Source organism: Hylobates moloch, unplaced genomic scaffold, assembly GCF_009828535.3.
Source record: "Hylobates moloch isolate HMO894 unplaced genomic scaffold, HMol_V3 SCAFFOLD_3, whole genome shotgun sequence".
Taxonomy (NCBI): domain Eukaryota; kingdom Metazoa; phylum Chordata; class Mammalia; order Primates; family Hylobatidae; genus Hylobates; species Hylobates moloch.
The window spans coordinates 81,917,269-81,945,241 of record NW_026652278.1 but is presented as its reverse complement, the minus strand read 5'-3'; the positions used below and the strand labels follow the sequence as shown (position 1 = coordinate 81,945,241).

Genomic DNA, 27,973 nt, shown 5'->3' with positions numbered 1-27,973 from the left:
AATACCACTGGGCTACATAGCCAGTATTTGGCACAGCATAGGGTAGGTGATGTGGGTCAGTGAGCCGGACATAAAAGTGTTCTGAAAAGATCTGTAAAGTCTTTGGAGTTACTGTGATGTGTTGTGTCAGTTACTGATTAAAAGTAACTGGCAGGCTTGGCATTTGAGACCACTGAAAGTTTTAAATGATCTTTGCGGATATACAACACGTAGAGTAAATGTATGATACAAAGCAGTGGTTCTCAGTGCGTTTGCATCAGAATCACCAGTGGGGAGCTTTATGAAGATTTGCACAATGACAGGCTCCACTTCCACAGATTCTGAATCAGTAAGTCTCGGTAGGGTTCTGGAATCAATCAACTTTTTTAAGAGCTCCCCTAGTGACCGTGATGTGCAGTTAGCATGGGATATCGTTAGTACAGATCAGTGCTTTTAAGCCCTGACTGTGTTTTACAATTACCTTTCTATCAGCTTTTTAAAAAAATACTGATGTTCTGGAGCCACCCCAGGGATTCTGATTTAATTTGGCCTGGTGAGGTCTGGACATTCGTGTGTTTCTTTAAAAAAATTTCTCAGGTGATTCTAATGTACAGCTAGGTTTGAGAATCACTGGCATGGTCAGCTAGATTTCCCGCCATAGTTTATTTACTCCTGAAAATTTAAACATAGCTTCAGGCAGCATCTTACCACCAGGAAACTGGAAAAATGAGCATTTCTGAATTTCCCCAATGTAAGTGTTCAATAAAATAATCAGGTAATAATGAAAAATGTGAATTGCTGATAGAATTAGCGTTTCTTACCCTAAGCTATGAAGATTTGATCAAGTTTCCCTGGGGATGAGAATTTACATTTCCTGAGGCTTTGTATAGAATCTCAATATTTCAGCAACTCTGGGAGGTATATATAATTCCCATTTTGTAGATGAGAATTTTGAGGCTAAGGGAGGTTAAGAAGCTTGCACACTCAGTTGTGTACATTTCCAAGGTCTAGGTTCCATTTTCTCAGTGATTTTCAACTTTGAGTGCACACTGGGATCACCTGGGGAACTTTAAAATTACCAGTGCTTGGCTGCGTGTGGTGGCTCACGCCTGTAGTCCCAGCACTTTGGGAGGCCGAGGCGGGCAGATCACGAGGTCAAGAGATCAAGACCATCCTGGCCAGCATGGTGAAACCCCATCTCTACTAAAAATACAAAAATTAGCTGGGTGTGGTGGCATGCACCTGTAGTTCCAGCTACTTGGGAGGCTGAGGCAGGAGAATCACTGGAATCTGGGAGATGGGGGTTGTAGTGAGCCAAGATGGCGCCACTGCACTCCAGCCTGGCAACAGAGTGAGACTCTGTTTAAAAAAAAAAAAAAAAAAATGACCAGTGCTGGTGTTCCATTCTCAGAGATTCAGATTTTGTTGGTCTGGTGTGGCCTGGAATTGGGATTTTGCAAAGCTCTCCAGCTAGTTCTAATGTGCAGCTGAAATTGGGAATCATGCATTACACCATGCAGCTTCCTGGTGGTCTAAATTAATTTTCTCTTACGCCCCTCTGTAGACTGCTGTGACTGGGTTCCTTGCCTTCATACATTCACTTATAGATATCTTAGTGTCTTTTCTTTCCACTCCTTCCTCACTTTTAATAAATATGTAAAGATTGCCAGATACTGTTCTTGGTGCCAGAATGACACAGTGATGACAGGACAGACCAGGTTGCCAGCCTCACAGTACTTATATTGGGGGAGATAGACAATAAACATGTGAGAAGATACATATGGACTTACATAGGTAAGCAAACTTTAAGGTAATAAAAAGTGCTTTGGGAATAATAAAGCAGGATGATGAGTAGAGATCCCAGCAGCAATGCATGAGATTCCATTTGCTCCACATCCTCACCAGAATCACTTTGTATTGGATTGTGTGTGTGTGCTTGATTTTCGCATTTCTAGTAGGTATGTAGCAGTATTTCGTTATGGTTTTCCTTTGCATTTTTATGTTGGCCAGTTGTATTAATCATCTTTTCATATATTTATTTGCCATCTATGTTTCTTCTTTGGTGAAGTATCTGTTCACATCTTTCGACTGTTTAAAATTGGGTCGTCCTCTTTTTGAGTTATAAGGGTCTATGTATTTAGGATATAAGTCCTTCCTCAGATGTGTGTTTTGCAAATATCTTCTCCCAGACTGTGACTTGACTTTGCATTTTCTTAATGCTGTTTTCTGAAGAGCAGAAGCTTTTGATTTTTTTGAAGTCAAGTTGTCAATTATTTCTTTTGTGGTTTGTGCTTAGTGTCTTAAGAAATCTTTGTGTAATCCAGTGTCACAAAAGTTTTCCCCGAAGCTTTCATCCAGAAGTTTTAAAGGTTTAGAGTTTGCATTTAGGTCTGTCATCTATTTTGAGTTGATTTTTGTACGTAATATGAGTATGGTGTGAAGTTCATAATTCTGTATGTGGATGTCTCATTTTCCCAACACACTTGTTGAAAGCACTATCCTATCCCCATTATATTATCTTGGCACCTTTCCCCTCCTAAATCAATTGTTGCTATGTGTGAATTATTCCTAATCTCTCTGTTCTTTCCTGCTGAGGTATATGTCTATTCTTATACCAGCACCACATTGGATGTTCCATTCACAATTTCTGTTCGTTATAGGGAGGTCCTAGTCAGTGAAATAAAGGAAGGAAAAGATATAAATGTACACAGATTAAAAAGGAAGAAATAAAATTATCTTTATTTGCAGACAACATGATTGTTTATGTAGGAGCCCGAGGAATCTACAAAAAAGCAACTAGAAATAACATGACTTTGGCAAAGACACAGGATGTGAGGCCAATATACAAAAATCAATTGTATTTAGCACTGGCAATGAACAATTGGAAATTAAAACTTAAAAATACAATAGTATCAAAAACATGAAAAACTGAGGGATAAATCTAATGATGTTCTGTAATATTTGAATACTAAAAACTATAACACATTGAAGAGAGAAAGAAAACCAAATAAATGGAGAAATAAATCTATTCTACTTGATAATATTTTGTTAAGGGTTTTTTTGCATATATATTCATGAGAGATATTGGTGTATAAAGATATTGGTCTGTAATATTCTTGATTTTGGTATCAAGGTTAATGGTGGTCTCATAAATTAGTTTCGAGTGTTCTCTTTTCTATTTTCTGGAACATTTTGTATAGGATTGTTATTCTTCCTTAAAGGTTTGGTAGAGTTCAACAGAGAGGTATCTGGGCCTAGAGTTTCCCTGTGTTAGTTTTATACCATGGACTCAAGTTTTTAAAACTATATATGGCTATTCAGATTTTATATGCTACTCAGTTCTTTTTGAGTGAACTTTAGTACTTTGTGTCTTTCAAGGAATTAGTTCTTTTCATCTATGTTATCGACTTTGGCATACAGTTGTTTGCAATACTTTCTTATTATCCTTTTAATGGCATTAACATTAGGATCTGTAGTGAAGTCCTCTTTTTCATTTAATTTCTGATTTTGATTATTTGTGTATCTCATCTTCTCTGCCTCCCTCCTTCTCTCCCTCCTTTATCTCTTCCTCTTCCTCTTTCCTTCCCACCCCTTCCTTTCTTTCAATAGTCAATTCTAGAGCTGCACTGTTCAATAGTTATCCCTAGTCACATCTGTCTATTTAAATGTAAATTAATTTCGATAAAATTACATTAAAAATTGAGTTCCTCAGTCACACTGGCCACATTTTAAGTGATCAGTAGTCACAAGTGGCTTTCACTTTGGAGGGTGCTGCTGTATAGAATGTTTTCATCATTATAGAAAGTTCTACTGGACATTGAGGGTCTAGAGGTTAGTAATTTTTAAAAAAATCTTTTCACGGACCTCTTTTGGGTTTCATTGATTTTTCTCTGTTATTTTTTTGTTTTCCATTTCATTGATTTTTTTTCTTTTTATTATTGCCCTCTTTTTGCTTGCCTTGGATTTAATTTCTTTTTTAATTTCTTAAGGTAGGAACTTACATTACTCATTTGAGGCCTCTATTGTTTCCCAATATAAATATTTAATGCTATAAATTTCTCTATCAGCACTGTTTTAGCTGCATCCACTAATTTTGATGTTGTATTTTTACCTTCATTCAATTCAGAATATTGTATAATTTCCTTTGTCACTTCTTTGAATTGGGGTTGTTTAGAAATATATTGTTTAACTTCCAAATATTTGAGAACTTTAAAGATTTATTTCTGTTGATTTCCATTTTAATTCCATTTTTAAAAACATATTTTGTATTTCAGTTTAATGTTTTATGGTTTGTTTTTAGGCCCAGAATATGGACTATCCTTGTGAATGTTCCATGTCCACTTTAATACTTATTTTGTTGTTGGCTGGGATGCCCTATAAAAGTTAGGCCAAATTGCTTCATGGTGTTGTTCAGATTTTCTGTGTCCTTATTATCTGTCTGCTTGTCTCCAACGTTGTTGTAGATTTTTCTGTTTTTTTTTTTTATTTCAGTTTTTATTTTATCACTTTGGAAGCTATGTTGTTGGATACACACACATTTAGAATTCCTATGTATTATGTAATGCCCCTTTTTATTTCTGGAAATGTTTATCATTTATTAAAGTCTATGTCATCGATGTTAATATGGCCATTCTACCTTTCTTTTGATTAGTGTTTACATGGGTTATCTTTTTTCCATTTTTTTAGTTTATCAATGTCTTCATCTGTAAGGCGGGTTTCTTGTAGACAGTATATAATTGGATCTCACTTTTTTAATCCAGTCAGACAATCCCTGACTTTTAATTTGGATGGCCAGACCATTTACATTTAATATAATTATTGATATGATTAGATCTTAATCTATCATCTTGCCAGGTTTGCACTTGCCTTACCTGTTCTTTAATCTATTCCCTTCTTTTCCCATACCCTTTTGGCTTAAATGAGGCTTTCTTTAATTACTGAATTTTTTACTCCATTTTATCTCCACTCTGCCCTTATGTTGCTTCTGCTTTTTCTCCTCCATGCTTCTTCTCCTTCTTTTTATTCTTTTTCTTAGTGGTTACTCTAGGCTATGTAAGTTTGTCACAGTCTACCTTCAAATAATATATCATTTCACATATAGTATAATACATATACCGTACAATAGTATGCTTCCATTATTTCCCACCCATACTTTGTGTTATGATTGCCATACATTTTACGTCTACATATCTTATAAACTCTACCATATAATTGTCATTAGTTTTCCTTTAGACAGTTATCTTTTAAAATTCTTGTTCTCTTTGCTCTTAAAAATCTTATTTTATAGACTACTTTTAGAACAGTTTTAGATTTATAAAAAAATTGAGTATATAGTACAGAAAGTTACCCTATACCCCCTCAGCCCCACGGTTTTCCCTGTTATTAATATATTGCATTTGTTTGGTACATTTGTTATAGTTAATAAGCCAATATCTATAGATTAGTATTAACTGAAGTCTCTAGTTTACATTAAGGTTCACTAGTTATATTGTACATTTCTATGGGTTTTGACAAATGTATGTCATGTATCCACAATTATAGTATCATACAAAATAGTTTCATTGCCCTAAAAGTCTTCTGTGCTTCATCTATTCATCATTCCAGCTCAACCCCTGAACTCCTGCTGACCACTGATCTTTTTGCTGTCTCAAAAGCTTTGCTTTTCCTACAGTGTCATATAGTTGGAATTATATCGTATGCAGCCTTTCAAATTGGCCTCTTTTCTTCAGAAACATGATTTAAGCTTTCTCCATATCTCATTATAGCTTGATAGCTTATTGTTTATCATTATATAGATAGATATTCCTTGAAAGGGCCATATGTGCAAAATAACCTCCAAATACAGAAGGAGCCAAGAAATCAAAGAATGAGGCAGGCATATCTAGTTTATTGGCAGAGGGTGATTTTTAGGGGGAACTTATGGACAGAAATGTGTTCTTGGGCAGAAATGTATTCTTGTAAGACAGGTAGATGTTCACACCATTACTCCCCAGACTCAGGGCTTATATACCATAGGGAAAGAGTATATATATGCTCCATAGACAATTAAAGACAACCCTCCAGAGCAGAGGGTGCTGGGGGCAGGGTTCAGGGGATAAAGCTCCCCAGAGTTTCTATGTTTTGTGTTCGCCTACCGGGGCAGGTAGGGAAATGCCATCAGATGGCAGCAGGGTTAGGCAGGTCTGGTTTCAGACTCTCCTTGGGCGGGGCTTGCTGAGGCCACTGGGGGGACTGGGGGTTGGTTCTCCAGCCAATGGGGTTATGTTCCATAGGGCACCTTGGCCGCCTCTACTGTATTATGTAGTTTGCCAGGGAAGTCAGGGATAGCCAGTAGCAAGAGGCCTGACTCATCTCCCATGCAGTTGGCAAGCCCACATATCCTGCAATGCCCTGCCCAGACCTTGCCCCTGCTCAGTTGGTGGAAGTTCTTGTACTCCTGCACTTGCTTGTATCTGCAATAGCTCCTGCTCCTTCCTCAGACTCCACCCCAGAAAATTTGTGCCCAGTCGAAATCACTACCAATTTCATCTAGGAGCTTTCTTCACCCCACAACACTTCTGCAGTTCTGCTGGTTGTCTTCTCTCAAGGGCCCCAGTGAGATATAGTCAGGGATGGCTTCCCTGTGCTAGAGCTGGAGACTGGGAGTGCATACAAGGCACTTCCTGCTGCTACTTCTACTTTCATATTTTGTGTGACTCTCTAAATCCTTTCCATCTCTAGGTAAGGTTAAATTCTCTTGTGATCTGGATTTTCAGATTCCCAGTAGGGATGTGTGTTTGGAGGTTGGTTTTCTCCCTCTTACACTTTGGGAACTCACAGTTTTTCTCCTGTTTCACGGAATTTGCAGTGGCTTGCCTATTTTGCCAATTTTTAAATGAGGTTGTTTGTTTTCTCATTGTTGAGCTTTAAGAGTTCTTTGTTTATTTTTTATTAGAAATTTTTTATCAGATATGTGCTTTCTCAAACATTTTCTCCTGGTCTGTAGCTTGTCTTTGTAGTCTCTTAACAGTGTATTTTGCAGAAAAGAAGTTTTTAGTTTTAATAAAGTCCAACTTATCAACTTTGTTTCCTGGATTATCCTTTTGGTGTTGTATTTAAAATCTCATTGCCAAAACCAAGGTCATGTAGATTTTCTCTTTTATTATTGTTGTGTGGTTGAATTTTATACCCCAAGAGAGTATTTTGAAGTCCTAACCCCAGATACCTGTGAGTCCAACCTTACTTAGAAATAGGATCTTTGCAGATGTTAAACAAGTTCAGCTGCGGTCCTAATGCAATGACTGGTGTCCCGGTAAAACAAGGGAAATTTGGACACAGACAGAGGGAGAAATTCATGTAACAGCAGAGGCTGAAATTGGAGTGGGATGTCTATAACCAGGGAACATCAAGGATTACTGAAACCACCAAAAGTTAGGAAGAGACAAGGAAACATCCTTCCCTGGGGCCTAAGAGAGGGCATGGCCTTGCTGCCACCCTCAGACTTCTGCCCCCAGAACTGTGAGAGAATACATTTCTGCATTTCTAAGCCATCCAATTTGCAGCACTTTGTTATGGCAGCCATAGGAAATGAATACATATTTTGATACTAGGAAATCTTTTTCTGTTGGAATAAGTACCTAAAAATCATGGAAGTGGCTTTGGAATTGTGTATAGACTGGAATAATTTTTAGGTGCATAATATAAAAAGCCTAGACTGCTTTGAAAAGACTATTGATAGAAATACAGATATTAAAGGTGATTCTGGTGAAGGCTCAGTAGAGAGGGGAATTTTAGAAAAAGCATCTCTCATAGATTCTTTGCATCTTAGAGAATACATATATTGTCATGAACAGAATGTTACTAGAAATGTGAACTTTAAAGGTGCTTCTTGTGAGGCCTTAAAAAGGAAGTGGTGAATATATTATCAGACACTGGAGGAAAAGTGATCCTTATTACAGAGTGGCAGAAATTTGGCTGAACTGTGTTTTACCTGTGGGTAGAAAGCAGAACTTGTAGGCAATGAGCTGAGGAGATTTCTAAGTAAAGCGGGAAAGATGGGGCCATGGTTTCTCCTTGCTGCTTATAGTGAAATGCAAAAGGAAAGAGATAACTTGAGGAAGGAATTGTTAAGCAAAGGAACCAGCACTTGATGGGTCTGAAAGTTCTCAGCCAATCCAGGAAACGTACTCCCGAAACAGGACTAAGGGTGTGGCTGAACAACCATTCACTGAAAAGATTACATGTGTGACTCATGGATCCAGACAGCCCTCTCAGGCCCTGGAAACCTAACGAAAATTTCCCTGCCATGTTTTGGACTTGTTTGAGACCTGTGACCCATTTTTTCCTTCCAGTTTCTCCATTTTGGAAGGGGACTGTCTGTCCTATGCCTGTTGTATTTTGGAAGCAGATAAATTGTTTTGTGGATTTCAGTGTCTATAGGAGAGAAATTTTGCCTCAGGATGGACCATACCCAGGATCTCACACTTACTTGATTTAGATGATTTAGGAGATGAGATTTGGGACATTACAGTTGATATTTGGAGGCGATTTTGACTTAAGAGTTGATGCTGGAATGGGTCAAGTCTCCTGGAGATGTTGAAATGGGGTGAATGTATTTTGCACACAGTAAGGATATGACTTTTGGGGGATTGGAGAGAAGACTGTTGTGGTTTAAACTGTGTGAGACAGTTGAATCGTGCTGTCCAAGGATTTCTGGCAATCACCAAAAGACAGGAAGAGACAAGGAAGTATACTCCCCTAGAGCCTTCGGATAGAGTGCAGCCCTGCTGACAGCTTGACTTAAGGCTTCTAATTTCCAGATTTGTTTTCCCTTCTTTTAAGCCACCCAATTTGTGGTACCGTGTTACAGCAGCCCTTGGGCACCAATACAGTTATCTTCTAGAATTTTGAGAGTTTTTGTGTTTTACATTTAGGTCTGTGATTCATTTTGAGTTTTTTTTTTGTGAAAGGTGTAAGGTCTGTTCCATTATCATTTGTTGAAAAAGAATATTCTTTCTTAATTGAGTTTTCTTTGCTTCTTTACTAAAGATCAGTTGACTACATTTGTGTGGATATATTTATATGGATATTCTATTGTGTTCCATTGATCTATTTGTCTATTCTTTCAACAGTACCTTGTGGTCTTGATTATTGTAGCTTTATAGTAAGTCTTGAAATCTTGTATTATCTGTCTTCCAACTTTGTTCTTCTTTAGTATTTTGTTGATTATTTTGGGTTTTCTGCCTTTTCATATAGACTTCAGAATGAATTTGTTGATATCCGTGAAACAATTTGCTGGTATTTTTGTTGGAATTACATTGGCTTTATAAACCATATTGGGAAGAATTGAGGTCTTAAAAATATTGAGTGTTTCTATCCATGAACATGAAATATCTCTCTATTTGTTTAGATATTTGCTTTCCTTTGTCAAAGTTTGGTAGAGTTTCTCATATAGATCCTGTATATATTTTGTTATATTTATACCTATATATTTCAGTTTTGGGGAGCAGCTAATGTAAATGATACTGTGTTTTAAATTTCCAATTCCAATTGTTAATTGCTGGTTTATAGAAAAGGAATTGACTTTTGCATATGAACTTTGTATTCTGCAGCCTTGCTATAATTGCTTATTAAGTTCCAGGAGCTTTTATTTATTAATTTATTTCGAGATGGAGTCTCGCCCTGTTGCCCAGGCTGGAGTGCAGTGGTGCGATCTCAGGTCACTGCAACCTCTGCCTCCTGGGTTCAAGAGAATCTCCTGCCTCATCCTCTCGAGTAGCTGAGATTACAGGCGCACAGCACCATGCCCAGCTAATTTTTTGTAGTTTTAGTAGAGATAGCGCTTCACCATCTTGGTCAGGCTGGTCTCAAACTCCTGACCTCAAGTGAGCTGCATGCCTCAGCCTCCCAAGGTGCTGGGATTACAGGTGTGAGCCACTGCGCCCAGCTAAGTTCCAGATCGTCGGTGTTTTAAGGAGAAAGTTTATGGACTTAAATAATTTTGTATCTGCAAAAGATCCATATTGCCCATAGCCCTTTTCTAAATCTTTTATTTTATAGATTAAGTGGCTAATTGTTTTTATTTATTCTTTGAGATATTTTATATAGACATTCATGTCATCTGAGAAGTAAGGCAGTTTTATTTTTTCCTTTCCAACTGTATGCCTTTTCTTATTGAATTAGTCAGAAGTTGTATATGATGTTGAACAGGAGTGGTGAAAAAGAACATCCTTGCCTTGTTACCTATCTTAGAGGAAAGCCTCTAGTTTCTTCCTGTAGATTTTTTTTGTAGATATTTTTTATCAAGTTGAGAAAGTTTGCCTCTAGTCCTAGTTTTCTAAGAATTGTTTTTTAAATCAAGGATGGAATTTGGATTTTGTCAAATGCTTTTTTGCATCTATTGATATGATTATATGAATTGTCAAGAATCAGTGAGTACTTTGCCAGATGTCCATTAAACTGTGAGCTCCTTGGAGGCAGAAGTTATTGCATCATCCCTGGATCCACATCTCTGATACAGTGACTAGCACATTGTAGACACTCAAAGCCTGCTTAATTGATTTAGCGTTTTACTTTTCACAGTCAAGAGATCACACACCTGAAAGACATATTTGTGACATACTCAGTAAGTGGAAGGTGTGGTTGCCAGGCAACCATACCCCAGCCTGGGTTGTTTGGTGACTGGATAAGGTATGGGGCTGGTGGTCTCCGAACCATCCTAATCACTTTCTTAGAACTACCTGATTGAGGCTAAGGGCATGCCACTTTCTGTTTATTTTTCTGTTTGTCCTTTTCTTCTGTTTGTTCTTGAATTAGTCACTGTGCAACTTTAGCCACTCGCTTCTAAGTAGCATAAAGTCCCCCAAAACATGAGTACCATTTGCTATTCTTTAGGAACAGCTTTATTACCAGAAGTGGGTGGTTCAGGCATCACTGCCTTATCACAGGGAAGTATTTTCCACTTATTACTTCATATCTGACTGTGAGGACCACAAAGGAGTGAGAAGGTGGGGAAGGTGAGCTAGGAGAGGGAAGAATTTCAAATGAGGAGAACTTGCTGCTGCTGCTGCTGCTTCCTCTTTTTTTTTTTTTCCAGGCTGCAGAAACTCAGGGTCCAAACCATTAAATGATGAGAAAGCTAGAAGGTTGGTTTTCTCTTCTCATTATTAACTTATCACGGAGAAGATGTCTACAGAGGATAGAGGAGCAGGAACATGCCTTTTCTTTTTTCTCTGTTCTTGGCAGGGCTTCTAAAAGGAGCCTGACTATAGCTCTCAGTTCAGACAAGAATATTATAACCATCACTAATGGTCTTCAGTGTTTTAAGGAGAAAGTTTATGGACTTAAAAAATTTTGTACCTGCTAAAGATCCATATTGCCCATAGCCCTTTTCTAAATCTTTCATAGATTAAGTGACTAAAGATTAAGGACAAGGTTGGCCTTTAGGCATGTGTGGGCCCATGGATATAATCTGAGTAAGTCAGGAAGTTCTCTCTCTGACTTCTTTTCATTTTCTTAGTGCAGATGCCTTCCTTGTCCTTTAGGTGGCGTATTGTTTTTTCTGGAATCCGTTGTGAAACTGTTCTTATCTACTTAATGGGAACTCATTTGAAGTCTGAGTCTTGAGGGAATAGGCAGAACAGGCATGTTGGAAGGAAAGTATGAGTCTCAGGTGAGTCTCAGGTGGGAGGGACAACTGTGTATTATAATTTTACTTGGAGTTTTCTCTGGTTTGATGATCTTTTATTGAGCTGTAATTTTAGTCCTTACTTATATAAGCCCATTGACTGCACATTATGAGACATTAGTCTGGAATTCCTCCTTTCATGATAGCAGAACAAGTTAAATTTTGTTGGACATATATATTTTTATATTAAGAACATATTAGCTTGTTACTTTAAATAAATTTAGTGCAAATATGGTCAGATGTAGGTAAGCCTTGTATGCAAAATTATTTGCAGTTAAAAATATTGCAATATTACACAGTTCGTTTTTCCTTCTTTTGCAGAGATGGCTGTTCTGTGATTACCCTGGGATGATGTTCGGGTAATGCTGTGTAGTTTTTTCTCTCCTAGGAAGTGGAAGGCAGGAACTCAGAAAGTGAGATATAACTAAGAAGGGTCTGTTAATGAGGATGACAACGTATTTTCCCATGCTAGCCTTTGTCAGAGCTCTCTAAGACTACTCCCAGGTTCAGCGATTGGATAGAAGGATTCATAGGGTTCAGCAGATAGTCACATTCATGGCTAAGATATGGTAGACTGAAAAGGTACAAAGCAAAATCAACAAAAGGAAATCAGATACAAGCTCCCCAGAGTATTCTCCTTGTGGAGTCACATAGGATGCATTAATTTTCTGAATAACAAGGTATGGAAACTTGTGTGAAGTGTTGTCTCTCAGGGAAGCTTATCTGAGCTTAAGAGTTTAGGTTCTTTATCAAGGGTTAGTCATGAGCACAGACTGTCAGTGCGACTGATAGCAGTCACTGAAATTCCAGATACCTAGAAGGAAAGCAGATGTTTTAGGAGAAATGAGCTAGTTTTCTCATTTAGAAAAAAATTTATATTAGTGTAGACACTGATTTTACCAGCCGAGTTCCCAGACACCAGCCAAGGGCCAGGCTTGTATGCAGGCATTCCTAAGGAGACTCGTCTTGGACCTGGTAGGTGAAGTCATGAATTTTTGTCTGCACACATATGTAATGTGTATACATTCCTGACTTACATGATCTCAGTTATGGAAATGGTTCAGCTGCACCCAGTAAATAAGTAGTTCTTTGGAGTATGGAAGCCAAGGTCCACAAATGAAACCGTGCCCCAAAGAGTTAACCAGTGGCAAAGAGAAATTCTTGAATTTATAGGATTGGTTGATAAAAATAAAAAACAAAAACAACTTTCTGAAACACTGAAATTCTCTCTGCTTTTAAGATAACAAAACTGGCTGAAATCAGTTGGAACTAGTACAGCAAACTAGAGTCTACACAGAATGAGCTTGCTGATGCCACTGCCCAAATTTCCACTGCATTTCATACTAACTCCCCCTGAATTTACATATGTGACCCATGAGATAACATGAAGAGATAACTGCACTTGCCCAAAGCCTTTTCAGACCCCCCTTTCCTTCTGCCAATCTCCTACTATCCCCAAATTCTCTCTCTAAACATTTTCTAACAAAAATACTGCCTTAAAAACAGTACAGGAAGACAGATTTGAGCTAGACTCCTGTCTCCTTGTTGGTTGACCTACAAAAAAGTCTTTTCTCAAAAACCCAGTGCCATAGTATTGGCTTCTAACACTTTGAACAGTGAACTCTTTTGCTTGGTAACAGTGATTGGAGGTACAAGAATTGTGTCTTTTGAAATAAAGCACCCTCTTGTAATTACTGATACACTTCCAAAAGAGAGGGAGAGGAATGTAGGCAGGAGGGAAGAAAAGAAGTTTAAACAGACAGATGGACAAACAGATGGACCTGAGCTTCAGGAGGTTGGAGGGAATATGCCAAAGCAATTTATATCGTGAATGAAACAAACAGTAGGAGGTTGTTTGCCTTGCACCTTAATAGCAGAGGCATCCAGGTAACAGAGTCATTTTGGAAAGATGTCTTAAGTCATTCATTACTTTTACTTGAACCATTCTAATAATTGATAAAGTATTTGCTCAGAATATAGCTCGTGGCAACTGTATCATCAGTCCCTAGGTTTCAAGGGTGAAGCATTGTTGACATAGGGTTCCAGTCCCAAGTCTTCCATTGTTCCAATGGATGCTCACAGTAATCCTTAATGAGCTTGCTGCTAACACAGACGGTGACAGTTTGTTTTCATGTCTATGATGGGTGGGTAGCAACTATTTTTTAATGTTTAAACTTGCATTAATAATGATATTATCTTTATACAAGTGTTTCTGTATTTTATTTTAATTGAAGTACATTATCTTTTTGTGGCTTTTTAAAAATCAACCTTATTGAGGTATAATTATGTATAAAGCTTTTAACCTTGCAAGTAAAGACGGTTTTATTTCTTCCTTCCCAATATGAATCCTTTTATTTTATTTTTCTTGTTTTGCCTGACTGCATTGGGCAGAACTGTCAGTGGCTCTGGAGGTAGCACTTTAGCACTTCACTTCTCCCTGCTTCCCTCTGAGCCCCCAGCCCTCACACTCACATACTACAGGGAATGATTGATTAAGAAACCATGGAATGACATTTCTTAATGGTTATGTTTATAATCAGAAAAAGCAGTAACACCATTCCTTATAAAAAACTAAGAACCATTATTAAAAGGCATAAAACATGCCAAATAATTACTAGTAGTCTAAGAGCTTGTACTGAGAATTTAGTCACAGGAAATACAGATTTCAGAGGAAGGAACTCTTATCCCTGGGGTGCCTACAGGTTGAGACTTCTTTCATTCCCTTCTCTTCAGGCTAGTATAGGTAGGTCTCAAGGAGTAGTGTATGATAGAACTTTCACAAGAATTAGAAGTAACCCCAGCCCTGGTGCTGAGCATGTCATTTTACATTGTGTATTTTGGCATCTTGCACCCAACCCAAAGTCCACTGTGAAGAAATAATCTTTGTTAGCACCTGCTTCAGTTTTGAGAAAGTTTGAGATAGACTGAAAATAGTGTCCCAGCTGAGAATTTGAGAATATGTACAGTATTCAGTGACTCTCCAGTTATTTCATCCTGCCACCTGAGGAAAGGTGTTTTGCTTTTGTTTCCTGAGCAAACCAAACACTTGTAGTTTTTCTTTTTTTTATGATTAGATGGGATCGCTTTGTTTCATATTGGAGCTTTTGTTCCTCTATCCTCAGTGCTCTATCACAGAATAAGTAATACTTTTTTTAAGGATTTCCCTTTTATCAGGGCTAATTCTCTATTTTCTGTACTATTGCACCTTCCCCAGGAGTTGGAGGGAAACCTTTATCTTATGGACCTGACCACTGGTCCCTCAATATCTTTCACAATCTTTCCCTCAGGGACCGAGTGCCTATCACTCAAGTGATACCTTTGTGATTTCTCAGAGTTCTTAATGTGGACATGCAGATTAGTTACCTGGTGATACGTACACATTCTTTATGGAGTTAACTAATTAGTACCTCAAACATTTCTTGCCATGTCTCCAATGTGTTAGTCTAGTGGCTAGAGATTCAAAAGTGAAAATGTTACAGTTTCTGTCCTCAAGATGCTTATGGTCCAACCCGAGGAGATGAGTCCAGAAATCATTATAAAACATGGAGCTTATAGGGGAAGCGCTTGCACAGGGGCTTACTTAGCCAAGCTTGAGGGGAGGTGGGAAATATGGTAAAAGCTTGCACTATATTTTCTGAAAAGTTTTCTTCTGCAAATGAAGATTTTTTTTTTATCATATATTTTACTTTTCTAGGCTACCTAAAATTTCAGTACACATGTGTTGATGTTGACTTGTATGATCTTATTACTGATTTACTACAGTAGCTGCAACTCAAAATTGAATTAAATGTTAATCATTTTAATATTGCTTTGTTTTGCCTATTTTAAGATATACTAGAAAACATGCCAGGAAAGGGAAATTTATCCAGTTTAATTCTTGTGTTTCTGTAGGGTTATCTGTGACTCACTGCACTGTTGTTTATTAAAATACTAGGATTAGGCATGCAGATGATCAAAGCTGTTCTGATGGAAAGTTTGAACAACTGACTGTTGGTATGGTTTGATATGAATTTTAGTCTATTCATCTGTGCACTAGAGAGGTCTTACTAATATGTGTGTGTATTTATATAAAGAGGATAAGTCATTGGGGTAAAGGACCATTCACATATTTATTTGTGGAATGCAAGGTATAGCATGTTTAAACCCTAGTATTTGAATTAGTAAGAGTGTCTCCAGTTATCAAGGGGTGTCTTGAAATTACTTGATAAAATTTGAAACAAAATTTATTTTGTCTTTAATTAAAATTGACTATTTTGTATCTTTTCAATAACATAGTTGATAGGCAGAAGCTTAGGTGTCATTCTTAGAGGTTCTTAGTTAATTCTGAGGTCCTTAAGATCTCATGTCTGCTTCCAGGGAAGGCTCCTCACTGAAATCTATTACCTCACTACCAGTCACGAGACCACTGCCATCCTTTTGTTTTTGTTTTTAATTGAGACAGAGTCTTGCTCTGTTGTGAAGGCTGGAGTACAGTGGCACAATGATAGCTTATTGCAGCCTGCATCTCGCAGGCTCAAGTGATCCTCTTGAGGATCCACTGCTTAGCCACCCAAGTAGCTGGGTGAGTGCCACCACACCTGGCTATCTTTTTCTTTTTTTTAATTTTTGGTAGAGATGAGGTCTCACTGGGTTGCTCAGGCTGGCCTCGAACTCTTGAGCTCAAGTGATCTTCCCACTTCGGCCTCCCAAAGTGCTGGGATTACGGGTGTGAGCCACTGTGCCTAGCCCTCCTCCTATTTAAAAAAGATATTCTTCCCCTTGTCAAAGTAGAGTTTTTTAAAAATTAAAAATGTGACTCATACAAATTTGAAATGAAACTAGGTTAAACATTTTACTCAATGTATTAATTAGTGAAGAAACCAGGAAGATGGCAAAAGTAGTTCAAAGAAAAGTTTGAGGATCTAGGTTTTTCACTGGTGTTTTGAACCAACGTTAGAGTAAGAATGCTAGATTAGATTAAGAAAACCTGGTTAATGCCAGACAGAAATAAATTATAATCTTTAGTGTTACCTTATCAGACAGAAATTATTTGTATCACTGCTGGACAAAAATCTATAGGTTACCTTGTAATTGCATTAAGTCTAGGACTTTTAATCAGTAGTAAACAATGAACTGAATAAATTAGTACAATTTCCCCACATAAGTAATCTTTGGGATGGCCTGTCGTTATTTTATGACATTGAAGTGACATTCCACTTATCTTTTTGCCTTACTTTCACATTTTAATTTAATTTAATTTAATTTTTTTTTTTTGCCACAGGGTCTGGCTCTGTTGCCCAGGCTGGACTGCAGTGGCATGATCTCGGCTCACTGTATCCTCCTCCCAGGCTCAAGCCATTCTCCTACCTCAGCTTTTCAAGTAGCTGGGACCACAGGTGTGTGCCACCACGCCCATCTAATTTTTGTAGAGACAGGGTTTCACCCAATTGCCCCAGCTGGTCTCAAATTCCTGAGCTCAAGCGATCCTCCTGCCTCGGCCTCCCAAAGTGCTAGGATTGTAGGCATGAGCTACCACACCTAGCCTTAAATAATTTTTTAACACCTATATCTCAAAGTTTTTAAAATAAATCTGTTTCACACATTAACTTTAGATTCAGATTACAATAATACCATTTTATTTGCAGATAGTTAATGGAAAGGTCTTCAGACAAAAAGTCTTCTTGGTTTTAACCAATGGGAGCAATGTAATATGGCCTTACAGGCCCCTTATGGCAAGAATTAGAAAAGAAAAAATATTTGTTCTGTGTGAGAACTTTTTATAGATTGAATGAACAAGAACTTCTTGAAGACGGGCTCTGTAATTAATTCTTATTTATTCAGTACTGAATTCTCAGCACCTAATTTAGCCTAGGTGTGGCATTTAAATAATTGAGTTTCCATTGAGTGACATTGATTGAATTTGTGTGTGTGTGTGTGTCTGTGTGTGTTTATAGAAAGAGATCCATCATTGGAGTGGAGGGGCCATTCACATATTTATTTGTGGAATGCAAGGTATAGCATATTTAAGCTCTGGCATTTGAATAAATAAGCGTATCTCCAGTTCTCAAGGAATATCCTGAAATTATTTGATAAGATTTCAAATGAAATTTATTTTGTCTTTAATTAAAATTGCACTGTTTTAAATATTTTGAATTGATGAGTAATAATATGTCAAAGCTGTGATAGCTCCAGTTGTCTAACAGAAAAATCTTTGGCTTTGTGTGTTTTACCAGGTGAAGAAAAATTGTTTGCTGGCCCCCAGGATACTAATTAGACCTTTGGCCTGACTCACAGGACACTAAGGCTCCTTTTCTGAAGAAGCCTTTTACCAGTCTCATTTAGGGGATGGGAACAACATGTCTTCACCTAGGGACTTTAGAGCAGAGTCTGGTAGGTGCATCATCTACTTTTGTGGGTATGGGATCAGGAGGAGCTACAACAGTGCCTCTCAGACTGTAGAGTTGCATAGGGACCACCAGTGGATTATTATCTTGCATATTCTGATCCCCTGGGTCTTGGTGGGGTGAGGGAGGGGGGCAAGACTCTGCATTTCTAGTAAGCCATCACACTTAGAGTAACAACAATTAAACTCTAGTGTTTTACTTTACCCTTTTCAAATGGCATTTTTTTTCCTGATTATAAATGTAATATAGGTTTATTGTGAAGAATTTGGGAAGTACAAAAAAGCACCAAAACAAAAAGAAAACAACAAGACAATAAAAACAACCTGTAATCTGCCACAAAGCTGTTTGTTTCCATAATTTTGTTAGATGTGAACTCAGGGCATATACATTTCTAAGGTTTTTGATACATCTACTAATGCAGTGTTTTAGTTAAATGTCAGCTGTCTCCCAGCCGACCCATATTGTCATTGTCTTGCTTAAAACATTAGTAGCTTGCCATCATTTTTCAGTATGTCTTTTATGCCTTTCCTCATTCCTTCCACCTTCAGCCCACCTTCTATTCCCTCTTTTACCCACCCTCCTTGTCGTTATTATTGCTCCCTCCCTAGAAGTGTTTTTCCAATCCTTATCGGGTATAATTGACAAAAATTGTGTATATGTAAGGTGTGCAACTTGATGTTTTGATTTGTCTATATACTGTGAAATTATTACCACAATTAAGCTAACATATCCACCACCTCACAGTTACCATTTTCTTTCTTTGTGTGTGTATTACAAACATAAGATCTACCCTCTTAGCAAATATCATTACAATACAGTATTGTATGTATTATGCTATACATCAGATCTTCAGAACATATTCATCTTGTGTAAGTGATACTTGATACCATCTGACCAACAACTCCCCATTTCCTCCTTCCCCTATCCCCTGGCAACCACCATTCTGCTATCTGCTTTTGTGAGCCTGGATTTCATCTGTAAGTCAGATTATGCAATATTTGTGTAAGGTGAGGGATAGGAGTCTAAGTTTATTCTGCATAGGAATATGCAGTTTTTTCCAAGACCATTTATAGAAGATACTATCTTGTCCCCAATATATGTTCTTCGTGCCTTGTCATAAAACAGTTGGCTAAAAACATGGAATTATTTGTGGGTTCTCTATTCTATTCCACTGGTATATGTCTGTTTTTATGCCAGTATCGTGATTTTGTGGTTACTATAGATTTGTAGTATATTTTGAAGTCAGGTAGTGTAATACCCCAAGCTTTGTTCTTGTTTTTTTTTGTTGTTGTTTGTTTTTATTTTGTTTTTGTTTTTCTTGGCTCAGAATTGCTTTGGCTATTTGGAGTATTTTTTGTACTTCTATATGAATTTTAGGATTTTAAAATTTCTCTGAAGAATGTCATTGGTATTTTGATAGGAATTGCATTGAGCTCTCAGATTCTTTGGTTATATTGTCATTTTAAAAATATTTATTCTTTCATTCCATGAACATGGGATGTCTTTCCATTGGTTTGTGTCATCTTCAATTTATTTCATCAATTTTTTATAGTTTTTATTGTAGAGATCTTTAATCTTTGGTTAAATTTATTCCTATGTATTATTTTTTGTAGTTATTGTAAATGAGATTGCTTACTTGATTTCTTTTTCAGGTAGTTATTGTTGTATAGAAATGCTACTGATTTTTGCATGTTGATTTTGTATCCTGCAACTTTACTTAATTTGTTTATCAGTTCTAAGAGTTTTTTGGTGGATTCTTCAGGTTTTTGCATTTGTAAGAGCATGTCATCTGTAAACAGGGATAAATTTGACTTCCTCCTTTTCAATTTGGATGCCTTTTATTTGTTTCTCTTGCCTAATTGCTCTGGCAAGGACTTCCTGTATGGTATAGTTTGGATGTTTATCTCTTCTAATCATTTTGAAAGGTAATCCTCAACCTGGTGGGAGATGTTGGATCATAGGGGCAGATCCTTCGTGAATGGCTTGGTGTTATCCCCCTGGTGATGAGTGAGTGCTCGCTCAGCTCATGTGAGATCTGGTTGTTCAAAGGAGTCTGGAACCTCCCCTTCTCTCTTGCTTTGTCTCTCACCATGTGATATGCTGGCTCCTCATTCACTTTTTGCCATGACTATAAGCCTCCTGAGGTTAGATACTAGAAGCAGATACCAGCACCATGCTTCCTGTACAGCCTGCAGAACCACAAGCCAGAACAAACCTCTTTTCTTTATAAATTACCCAGCCTTAGACATTCCTATATAGTGATGCTAACAGACTAACACACAGTATTATGGGTTTTTTAAAAAAAAATTTAAAAATAACATCTGCCTGATTCCCTCACTGATTAATGAATATCATAAAGTAACATGTTCATTTATATATCTGTATGAGAGCCGTGATTTTCTTTTTCTGAAAACTATCCTTTAACAGTTGCACACTTTTATGAAAAAGCTAGTTTTAATGCTAAATCAGTTATGTTAGAATATGGGAAAACATGGAAAGCTACCCAAACTTTTTTGTAGACTATTTTTTCCAACTTTTATTTTAGGCTTGGGGGTACATAGGAAGGTTTGTTACATGGGCAAATTGCTTGTTGCTGTGGTTTGGTGAACAAATGATTTCATCACCCGGGTAGTGATTCACTTAAGATAATGGCCTCCAGCTGCATCCATGTTGCAGCAAAGGACATGATTTCATTCTGTTTTTTGTTGTTGTTGTTGTTGTTTGTTTGAGACAGAGTCTCGCTTTGTCAGCCAGGTTGGAGTGCAGTGGCGTGATCTCGGCTCACTGCAACCTCCATCTCCCAGGCTCAAGCAATTCTTCTGCTTCAGCCTCCTGAGTAGCTGGGATTACAGGCGTGTGCCACCATGCCCAGCTAATTTTTGTATTTTTAGTAGAGATAGGGTTTCATCATGTTGGCCAGGCTGGTCTCAAACTCCTGACCTCAGGTAATTCATCTGCCTTGGCCTCCCAAACTGCTGGGATTACAGGGATGAGCCACCACACCCGACCATGATTTCATTCTTTTTATGGTTGTGTAATATTCCATGGTGTTTTTGTACCACATTTTCTTTATCCATTCCACTGTTGACAGGCATGTAGGTTGATTCCATGTCTTTGCTATTGTGAAAAGTTCTGTGATGAACATACATGTGCATATGTCTTTATGATGGAACAATTTATATCCCTTCATATACCCAGTAATGTGATTACTGAATCAAATGGTAGTTCTGTTTTAAGTTCTTTAAGAAATCTCCAAACTGCTTTCCACAGTGGTTGAACTTACATTCCCATCAGCAGTGTATAAGTGTTCCCTTTTCTCTGTAACCTCACAAACAATTTTGTTTGTTTGTTTGTTTGTTTTTTTGTTTTTTTTTTTTACTTTTTAATGATAGCCATTCTGGCTTGTGTAAGATGGTATCTCATTGTGGTTTTGATTTGCATTTCTCTGATGATTAGTGATATTGAGCATTTTTTCATGCTTCTTGGCTATGTGTATGTCTCTTTTGAAAAGTGTCTGTTCATGTCCTTTGCCCATTTTTTAATGGGGTTGTTTGATTCTTGCTTGTTCATTTATAAGTTCATTATAAGTTCTGGATATTAGACCTTGTGTTCTGCCAGGTTTTGGTATCAGAACGATGCTGGCCTTATGGAATGAGTTGGGGAGGAGTCCCTCTTCCTAATTATTTGGAATAGTTTCAGTAGGATTGGTACCACCTCTTGTTTATACATCTGGTAGAATTTGACTGTGAATCCTTCTGGCCTAGGCTCTTTCTGATTGGTAGGTTTTTTTTAATTACTGATTTAGTTCCTGATTTAGTATCTATTCCATAGCCTAGAAATCATTGAGTAATTTTGAGTTTCATGTCTCATTATTTAAGAAACATTTTGTAAGGCTATAGCTGCCATAGACAGTGATTCTTCTGATGGCTCTGGGCAAAGCAAATTGAAAACCTTTTGGAAATAACTCACCATTCTAGATGCCATTAAGAACATTTGTGATTTACAGGAGGAGGTCAAAATGTCAACATTAACGGGAGTTTGGGAGAAATTGATTTTAACCCTCATGGATGACTTTGAGGGATTTAAGACTTAAGTGCAGGAAGTACTATCCTAAGTTTTAGGCATCCGCTGGGGTTCTTGGAACTAGGCATTCCCTGTGGGTAAGCGGGAACTGCTTTACCATTTCACATATAGTTGTAGGAAGATAAGATACTTCCATTTCCTCCCATTTGCCTTTCATGCTATTATTGATACCAATTTTATTGTGAGTGTTGCATACCCTACAATAGGTTATTATTTTTCCTTAAAATTGAGTTGTCTTTTAAAGAAATTAGAACATGTGAAAGAGTATGTTTTATGTGCTCATGTATTTTCCAGTTTTGCCACTCTTCATTCCTTTGGATAGGTCTACATTTTCATATCTTATCCTTTTCCTTCTGCCTGAAAAACTTCCTTTAACTTTTTGTTGTTGTTTAGTGCAGGCTGGATATTATCTTAGTCTTTATTGGTCTACAGAAGTCTTATTTTTTGAAGTATATATTTTCAGGGTATAGAATTCTATATTGACATTCTATAAGAATTCTATATTCTTTCAATACTTTAAAATGCCTCACCATTATCTTCTAGCATGCATGATTTCTGATGAGAAATCCATCATTCTTATCTTTGTTTTTCTATATTTAATGTGTCTGTTTTCTCTGGCATTTTTTCTTTTCAGTAATTTGAATATGACATACATGAATGTGATTTTTCTATAAGCTCGTATATTACACTTGTATTTTATTGACCTTCTTTGGTCTGTTGGTTTATAGTTTTCATCTAGTTTGGTAACATTTCAGCTATTATTTCTTCATATTTGTTTTGGCATTCCAGTTACAGAAATTTTAGTTTACTTGATGTTGTCCCAGTTTGCTGAGCCTGTTCAGTCTCTTTTTTTCGCTACTGTGCACTTCATTTTGGATATACTCTTGCTGTATGTTGACAGACACTGATTTTTTTCCTTCTCTTCTGCCTTATCTGCTGTTAATTTCTTTTAGTTCATACATTGTCTCTAGAAATTTCAGTAGGTCTTATTTTTACATGATTTATATCTCTTTTTATTGTATCATGTTTTTCTTTATTTCCTTGAGCACCTTTTAAAAACTTATAATAGTTAAAAGTTCTTTTTTCTTAATTTTATCATCTGTCATTTCTAAGTACATTTCTGTTGATTGATTGATTTGGCTATGGGTTATACTTTTCTATTCTTTTTCATACCTGTTAATTGTTTACTACACATTGCGAAGTATATGATTTTGGTGCTGGATTTTTTCTTTTTCTTTTCTTTTCTTTTTTTTTTTTTTCTTAGAGTCTCACTCTGTCTCGCAGGCTGGAATGCGGTGGTGCAATCTTGGCTCACTGCAACCTTCCGCCTCCTGGGTTCAAGTGATTCTCCTGCCTCAGCCTCCTGAGTAGCTGGGATTGCAGGTGCGTGCCACCATGCCCAGCTAATTTTTGCATTTTTAGTAGAGATCGGGTTTCACCATGTTTGTCAGGCTGATCTTGAACTCCTGACCTCGTGATCCACCTGCCTCGGCCTCCCAAAGTGCTGGGATTACAGGCGTGAGCCACTGCACTCAGCCTTGATTTCTCTTTAAAGAATGTTGTGTTTTTCTGCCTTGTAGTTATGTTACTTGAAGTTTAACCTGATCCTGTCTGAGGCTTGCTCTTCACCTTTTTTATAGGTGGCCCTAAGGAGCTTCTGTTCCAAGGATAGTTTTACTACTAAGAGGTATCTCTTCTGTGCCCTATCCTCAATGCCCCCTGTATTACAGGGTCTCCTCATTCTGGCTAATATGAACTGTTCCTAGGAATTGTGTGGCTTGCTACTTTCCAGTGGTCCTTCCTGAGAGTCAGAGATTGTCCTCTTTCATATAAGCATATCCATATTCTGCAAAGGACATGAGAGGGTTTCTTTGCAGCTACTTAGACTTCTCTTGTTCTGTATAGCTCCCTCCTCCCTGGTACTCTGCCCTACAAATTCTGGCTGCCTCAAGCCTCTCCTAACTTTCATCTTTTTCTTCTCAACTCAGTGAATCATTGGACTCTTTGATTCCTTTCCTGAGCTATAGCCTGCAAACTCCTGGAGGCCATAATCTGGGGCAACCAGAAGGCTCACCCCCTTCTCTCTGGGATCACAGTCTGTTGTTTAAGGTCTGAAAAGTATTGTTTTATATATTTTGTCCTATTTTCTGGTTGGTTGTGGTTAAGTCCTATTACAGTAAATCTCTCATAAGCATAAATGAAAGTCAATTGTAGGTTGTTTTACTTTTCATTTTTTGTTTGTCAGGTGAGGCTGGACTTTTTAAAAATACATTATTGGCCTGTAAGTCGCCTTCTATGAGTTGCCTGTTTGTAACTCTTATAGACTTTTTTTTCTGTTAATTTTTTTTTCTAGCACTTGAAGCTCCTTCCTAGGTTTGCGGAATTTCAAAACCGTTTGCATGAGAGATTTTTGTTCATTGAAAGTCTGATAAAATCCCATCTGGAAACCTGTTTGGGCCCAGATGCTTTTTCCTCTTGGGAGTGATATTTTTGATTATTGGTTTGACTTTTTAAATGGTTATTACACTATTTAGGCTTTCTACATCTTCTGGAATAAATTTTCATAACGTATAATTCTCTTATAAAAGTTTCCATTTCATCAGATTTCCCCAAAGTTTCTCATAGTATTTGCTTATTACGTTTAAAAATGAGAATTGCATCTGTAGCTGTGCCCTTTCTCATTTTCACACTTGATCTTAGCCAAAAGGCCGAGAAGTGATCCTTTTTCATTTTTAATATTATTTGTGAACTTACTCTCCATTGATTTGTAGTGAAAGAGGGTTGTGTATTTTTAAGTTTTTTTTTTTCAAAGAACTAGTTTATTGGATTTTGCTGATTATTCTTTAGGCTTATTTTCTGTTATTATATTTTTCTTTATGATTTTCTCCTTTGTAGTTTCTCTGGGTTTCCTCGGTTTTTCTTTGTCTTCTATGATTGAATACAAAACTCGTTTATATCAGCTTTTTTTTCTGCCTTTTTTATAAACACATTTAAACCTATACATTTTCCCTCTATCTAAATACTCATTTAGCTACTTCACATTAGTTTTGATATGCCGTCCCTTCATTGATATTTCTTAATGTTTTAATTTATAAAATTAATTCATGTGTTATAAAGGTTCATAATTTCTATTAGATTTCCTTTTTAACACACATTCAGGAACACACTTTTTTATTTCCATAGTACTTGTCTACTATATTTTTATTGATTTTGTAGTATGCCGTGCCACAGAATTTCTAAATCATAATATTTAAGGCTCCATGGTATGAGAAACAGTACTCTGAGTGCTTAATACTGAGATCAGAGAAAATTTTCTCTCTTGGCTTCTTATCTGAAAGAGTCTGTGCAGTAAAATTAACACAGTAATTAGGAATAATCATATAAGAAACCCAGAGTTTCCTTGGGATGATTCATATACATTATTCAACAAAGCCAAAAACAATTTTCTATGTAATTTAACATATTGCTAACTTATGAATTATAAATAATACAAGAAGTTAAAGTGTGACTTTTGTAACACAGTATTCTTTATTCAAGAAATAGACTCTGAAACACAGAAGACTGTATTCTGTAGATCCCAATGCATAGGTTCTGCAGGTTGTAAATATCTAGGATTTACTTGAGAGTACTTTCTTGAATAATATGGCAATGAGGAACAAGGGAACTGCTCAAAAGTCAACTCCCTGAGGATAATCCTAGAAGAAGGACCAGCTTTGCTATGTTGATTTTTTCAAAGCAGTGGGAAAAGAGATGATTACCATAGGAGATAAAGATGGGGTGTTTGGAAAACAGGAAAAGTAGATGAAAATTCCCCTCATGTAGCTTGTTTTTTCTCATTAAGGCTCCATTTTTCCTTCTGTGTAGTGTTTTCTATTTGATCAGTTTTTCCTCCCGCCTTTGTTCAGTAAAAGATTATGAGGGAAATGACTCTGAAGCAGAAGACCTGAATTTCAGGGAGACTGTGCCTTCATCAAGTCAGAAAAACACACCTAGATCAAAGGTAAGACTAAAAGGAGAGGTATCTCTACTAATTTTGGCTAATACCTAAATTGCTGACTATGGTCTCTGGGAAATGGGTATCTATTTGGTTCTCACCAAAATGATTTCTTAATTCTTTGTCACTGTAGTGTTGACAATGACCAAAATGGGGATTTGAAAGAGTGGAACTTTTTGCAAAGTTTCTAATGAATTGCATTTTCTAATGCTACTCTGGAAATTTTACAGGCACTAGTTTTGTGTTACTGATGAAGATACAAAATAAATGTCACATGAAGTATGAAGCACCTTTAGATGTATTGATTGTGGACTTTTTCATTGTTTGAGACAGCATGATTGCGTGTCTCCAAACTGTGGAAAAGTAGAAGGCTGTGAAAAGTCTGTGACAAAACCTCTTACTTCAACACATTACCCCATTTGTGGAGATAGTGCTAGGGTTAGAGCACAAAAAAAGGAAAATGCATTTTAGTCTGGTGGGTGCTTTGCATTTTTTTTCTCTTACCTAGTCAACTGGAGCTTTGGAACTGCCATGATGATGCTGGCCTTGTGCTCATTTCCTGTAAGTTACAGGAGTAATAGAGATAAAGTCAGTACATAGACCAAAAACTGCTTCTACCACTTCCCCCGTTCAATTGCCACCTCCACCTCAGGTGGGCAGGAGTGCAGCTTTTAAGAATAGCATTGTAACTTGGTCATTATCTCCTGTCCATTCTCTGCTGTACTTAAGTTGGCCACATCAAGGCTACCATCACATCTTCGGCTGGGAATCTCTGGCTGTTAGTGCCATGTTGGGCTCTCTTCTCACTCGATTCTTTTCTCTGATCAGAATAGTTTTCTCTTTGAAGCAGAGACGATTTGAAAGGGAGCACCTTCACGGAATGGCCCAAGTATATCCTTTATATAGTCTTATAGTCTTATTTGACTTCTTCTAGAACTGAGCACATTTTGTGATTTTGTTTATGTTTTTACTTTGGGTTTTTTTTTTTTTTTTTTTTTTTTTTGCTAAGTTATAGCTTGGCCTATCTAGGATCAATTCTAATATGCTTTAAAGTTTCCTTTCAGAAAAAAGGATCTTAGAACATTCCTGGGTGGTTTTTAGAGTGTTGGGAAAATTACCTGATTTTATTGGAACTTGCTTTTCTTATATTTCATGAAACAATTTGATAATGTAGCCATTTTTATGTCCTTTCGGATATGATGCTGTCCCCTACAAATTGTCTAGACTCATAGACTTGAAGTTGGTTAGATTTGGAGCATAAATAATTTTTTTTTTTGAGACAGGCTAATTTATTTTTTGGATTTTTGGTAGAGACAGGGTTTTACCACGTTGGCCAGGCTGGTCTTGAGCTCCTGGCCTCAAGTGATCCCCCGTCTTGGCCTCCCAAAGTGCTGGGATTATAGGCATAAGCCACTACGCCTGGCCTGTTAAAGACATTTTTATGCCATCACTCATTTTAGAGGTGAAAGCTGAAGCAATTTGTCTATGATCATATAACTCTTGAATCACAGACTAGAAACCAGGCTCCTATCTGTGTTAGTGTTTTCACTTTGTCCTCATAAATCCTTGCTGCATGGAGTACAGAAAAGCTAACTTAGGCTCCTCAGAAAACTTTTTCTAACATTTAAAAAGTTTGATATTAATTTGATTCTGTGAGCAATCTCCAAAAGTCCTGCCATCTTGATAATTTATTATATTTCTCCTTGTTAGTTCTTGGTATTGTTAGCAAAATCACATTTCACTCAATCAGACATATGTTAGTCAGCCTTAAATTTGAATTGCAGCCATCTGGAACAGTTTGCTTCTTTAAAAAATAAATATAATCAATTTGATTTTGAACCATGACTTGAAACATGTCTCAGGTTTAAA

At 37.1% G+C, this 27,973-nt stretch overlaps 1 protein-coding gene across 11 annotated transcripts in view; it reads left to right on the top strand.

Annotated features, from left to right (window-relative positions):
- Positions 1-27,973, top strand: part of PTPN20 (protein tyrosine phosphatase non-receptor type 20) — a 109,675-nt gene that overhangs the window by 3,080 nt on the left and 78,622 nt on the right. For 7 of the 11 annotated variants that reach the window (XR_009212842.1, XM_058436465.1, XM_058436471.1 and 4 more), the window contains exons 2-6: positions 11,054-11,102; positions 11,502-11,629; positions 11,966-12,003; positions 17,857-18,013; positions 26,016-26,110. Coding sequence is in view for 9 of the 11 variants with exons in the window: in XM_058436465.1 (XP_058292448.1) it covers positions 17,980-18,013; positions 26,016-26,110 (129 nt within the window). In the remaining 2 variants the exon portion in view is untranslated. Of the gene's footprint in view, positions 1-11,053; positions 11,103-11,501; positions 11,630-11,965; positions 12,004-16,904; positions 17,020-17,856; positions 18,014-25,974; positions 26,111-27,973 lie in introns of those variants that run through there. The other 4 variants (XM_058436470.1, XM_058436466.1, XM_058436464.1 and 1 more) reach the window with 4 other exon arrangements.